General features: G+C 40.4%; 1 protein-coding gene across 1 annotated transcript; it reads left to right on the top strand.

Moving 5' to 3' along the window:
- Positions 1–369: 369 nt before the first annotated feature.
- Positions 370–3,110, top strand: LOC104948486 (monocarboxylate transporter 12; the record flags this gene model as incomplete). The annotated part of the gene is made up of 2 exons (XM_010774687.1): positions 370–1,173; positions 1,818–3,110. Coding segments are annotated over 2 exons (986 nt in total), but the record flags the coding sequence as incomplete, so codon positions are not given.
- Between the last annotated feature and the right edge of the window lie 1,009 nt (positions 3,111–4,119).

The following is a 4,119-nucleotide window of genomic DNA, read 5'->3' on the forward strand; positions in this document are numbered from 1 at the left end:
GGTGGTGGGTGTTACCTTGGTTGGTGATTGATTTTTTTGGCTTTTGTAACCATTAGCCAAAGTGGCCAAAATCTGATCAGCTCATTTTCAGACAGGTTTTTATATTAATGGATCAGGACAAAAAGAGAATGAATCTTTTCTCCTGAAATTTTCAGAATCTCTTTACACAGAGAGGACACATGTTTATGTATAAAGACAGGAAAAAGTGGATTTTGCATAATAGGTGACCTTTAAATCTACAGACCATTCATACGCTTGTTGGGTCATTATGTCATGACACTTTATCCGTTAATGATAACGGGTCAGCAATGTTAAGGTTGCGACTCCTCAAAGTGGTATCAAGATAAATGTGAGAGATCACTAGCTAAGGTTTTTATCTTCTGTTTCCAGGACTGGGCATCTGCTTCGCATGGATCCCTGCCAACAGCATGGTGAGCCACTACTTTGTGAAGTGGCGTCCCATCGCCTACGGCATCGCAAGCTCAGGAGAGTGCGTCTTTGCCATCCTGTTCAGCCCCTTCTTCCAGTGGCTGATCGAGACGTACAGCTGGCAGGGGGCCCTGATCATCATCGGGGGTCTCCAGCTCAACCTGTGTGTCTGCGGTGCCCTCATGAGACCGCTGGAGGCCCCCCAGAGCCCCATACAGGAAACCAAAGACAATCTAGAAGGCGATGCCGCTGAGCTCCCACCAAAGAGGAAGGTTATCTTCCAGTTCTCCCTCCTGAGAAAACCTGAACTACTATTCTACATCCTGTTTGCCATTTTTGCAGCAGCAGGGTTTTTTATCCCACCTCTCTTTCTAGTGCCTTTCGCCAACAGTTTAGGGATGGATAAGTACTGGCCAGCATTGATCCTCTCCATCCTGGCATTAGCAGACCTTGCAGGGAGGCTGCTCTGCGGCTGGTTGGCCAACATGCGTGTGGTCAGGAACATGCAGCTGCTCACCATGGTGGTCACTCTGCTCGGGGTGGTGCTCTTGCTGCTGCCCATCAACCAAAGCTACTGGGCCATCATGGTGTTTGTCTGCCTCTACGGGTTCCTGTTCGGCTGCGTGGTCGCTATCCACGTCACCTCCATTGTGGACATTGTATCCCTGGAGGGCTTTGACAACGGACTTGGGCTCTTTATGCTGTTTAGGAGCTTCGGGGGCTTCATAGGACCACCTGCTGCAGGTGAGCAGTCTGTGTTTAAGTTGCTGCTAAAAAAACTAAGCTATCAGATCCGATGTGCAGTCCCAGGTTAATGGGCTAATGTTGTCATGCAAGATGTCGGAATATCCATAACTATACAAAATAAATATAGGAAAATAACTATGGGATGAACTTTGGTGCCCTAATACAATAATTGTTTATGCCAATAAATGATATCAACGTGGTGAAAATGGTAAACATTATTCATGCCAAGCATGATCATGTTGGAATTGTCCTTGCTAGCATATTTTTATGCTGCTGTAATTAAACTCAAAGCATCACTGTGCCTAACTGCAGCGTCACAGAGAGGCAGGGTGTCAATTTAACACGGAAGTAATATCTACAAATATATTTAGTTGTATGTATTGCCTTTTCTGTAGGGCCTCCCTTTATGCTGACTTCCCATATTGTATGTCATAAAATTATACTTAAAATGCAATATTTTTGCCGTTTAAAAAATCTTAATATAGTATTTCATTGAAATGTATTCAAAATGTCAAAGTCTTTCACTAAGAAGTTGTAGTATAGTTGTATGTAGTATGGTAATTTCCTTCTTCTACAGGAATGCTTACGTATATTAATTTATGACCAGCACACACTGATCTTCTGTTCTGTGTTTCTTGCAGGCTGGCTGGTAGACCAGACGAACGACTACAGCTCTGCCTTCTACCTGTCGGGGGCTTGCCTCATTTCTTCAGCCGTGTTTGTCGTTCTGGTGGACCGCATTCTTCAGAAAAAGAAATGCATCGAGGCTGAGGATCAAAGGTCAAACACTAAGGACAACCTGGAGGCAGAAAATGTCAACTGAGATTCACACGGTTTGTTACCTCAGAGAGTTAGGAGCAGAGAGACTCGTTCAGTATCTCATCACATACCAAGTGCTGGGTGGTTCCACCTCCTGACTTAAAGCACGGGGGGGGGGTCCATTAACCCCATCAGTCCCTGCAGCAACTCGCTGTCAATTAACAATCTATATTTTTCCATCATAAACCCTGATACAACTTTTAGAATCAAATATATCCCTTCCTTTCTTTTAACCTCTGCGTGACAGGATTGTTTTTAAGTAAAGTACCTTTTTTTATTTATTTAATTATTTTTAAATTTGTTCCTATTGAACATTTTCCAATGCCTCGACTCATTGGCTGAGGTCTGTGAACAGACGCTAAATCAAATGCTTTCTCCTTTTTAAGCCTCACTACCATTGGCCAACTGTCGTTGTCAGATACATGATGTTTTCAGGTTTTATGTCCATCCCTCCCATTCTCAGGAAAGCCATGTGGGAAATTCTTCAAATTTGCCTTAAACAACCACTTGTCCTCCGGGCAAACTGATAGGTTCATGGTGGTCAAAGGTCAAGTTTACTGTGACCTCAAAAGCCATTTTGGTCATAACACAAACATTAAGATGCTTATTTTGATGATCTAAGATACATTTCATAACTTGGTTTTGTGCTTTTCATGGGATTTGTGGACAATAATAAACATCACCTCAGTGATCCTTTGACATTTTACTGTTGCTACAGTGAGGAGCCATGGCAGCTCTAGCTGTAAATAACTCGGTGTGGTTTGCTTTCCATGTGTTACTGGCTCATAAAGGGCATATTCTGTTGCACAGGTTATGGTGTAGCTTTTATGACTGTTAGGAATGAATTAAACATCTTAACAATTTTTGAAAAATAACTTGAAATCCAGATAACTTTTGTCTGTCCTGATGCACTGTATTACTAATTCTCATACGCATACCTGCACCTTTCCGTACTCGGACAAAAATGTTACCTAACCACTCATGTAGCTCCTGTATGTGTAGAGTCACATTTTAAAAGTTTTTGTCTCTTAATATATAATGTCATAGTTTATGTTGCCAGGTCTTTTCCACAGTTAAAAATGCTTTTTAAAAATAAATCCTGTACTGATGATTTTTAAAGACGTCTTGACCTTTTCATTTATGTTTTGACTTATCTGCCTTAACATTGCCGAAGCTAAATGCAGATCTTGTGAAGCTGAGGACTCTCAGGAGCTGCCCAGCACAACACGAAACTGATACCAGGATAAGGATATTTGTAGTAGCTTTAAGGAATCTGTGCTATGTGCAGGACCCGTTGCTAAGGAGTTAGTGTTGCGTAACAGTATAATCCTGTCAGTTTCAGCCCTCGCACTCAGCTTGTACTTTTGTTCGAGCTTAAATTATTAGATCAAAAGAAATTGAATCTGCAAAAATTGTAATTGTTTGCCTTTTTTGCTTTGAAGCATTAATGCCAAGAAGACACTGATTCCAGGTTGTTAAATGTGTTCAGCTTTTCAGGTTTTTTGTTCTGACAACACAACAGCCTTTTTTCTTCTGAAAACAAGCTGTCATTTTAGCGACCGAATGATTAGTTGAGACGACTAAAACATCTATAACTAAAATAAATTGTTGTCTTACTTCATGCCATTACTTCGGCTACTTTTTTTTCTTTTAATTAAAGTTAGCAAGAGGACAACTCTGCAATGCTCTTTTTTCTTTTAAATACAATAATCAAAGATCATAAATAGTCATTCAATAACATGCCAGATAATAACATGCCAACCATTGTTACAGTACGTTGAAAACATCTTGGTAGTATGTCACCAATGTCAAACAACATTGTACTTAAGTATGCCATGAAATAAAAATGAATGAAATAAATCGTCAAACTAATTTAAAAAAGTAATAATGCCATAAAGTAGTGCAGTATCGAAGAGAAAGATCGTAAACATGGTATAGTTTGTCAGAGTATGTAATACAAATTATGTATACAAAAGTCATACTTTTGTATGCCATTACATATCGTATTGTAAAAATCTAGTTAAAGGCTATTATAAAAAGATGCGTTTTTAGGCCTTTTTTGAAAGCATCCACAGTCTGTGGTTTGGGAGGGCATTCCACAGTCTCGGAGCAGAAGGCTTGGTC

Source organism: Notothenia coriiceps, unplaced genomic scaffold, assembly GCF_000735185.1.
Source record: "Notothenia coriiceps isolate Sejong01 unplaced genomic scaffold, NC01 NC01_scaffold00014405, whole genome shotgun sequence".
In the NCBI taxonomy this organism is placed as follows: domain Eukaryota; kingdom Metazoa; phylum Chordata; class Actinopteri; order Perciformes; family Nototheniidae; genus Notothenia; species Notothenia coriiceps.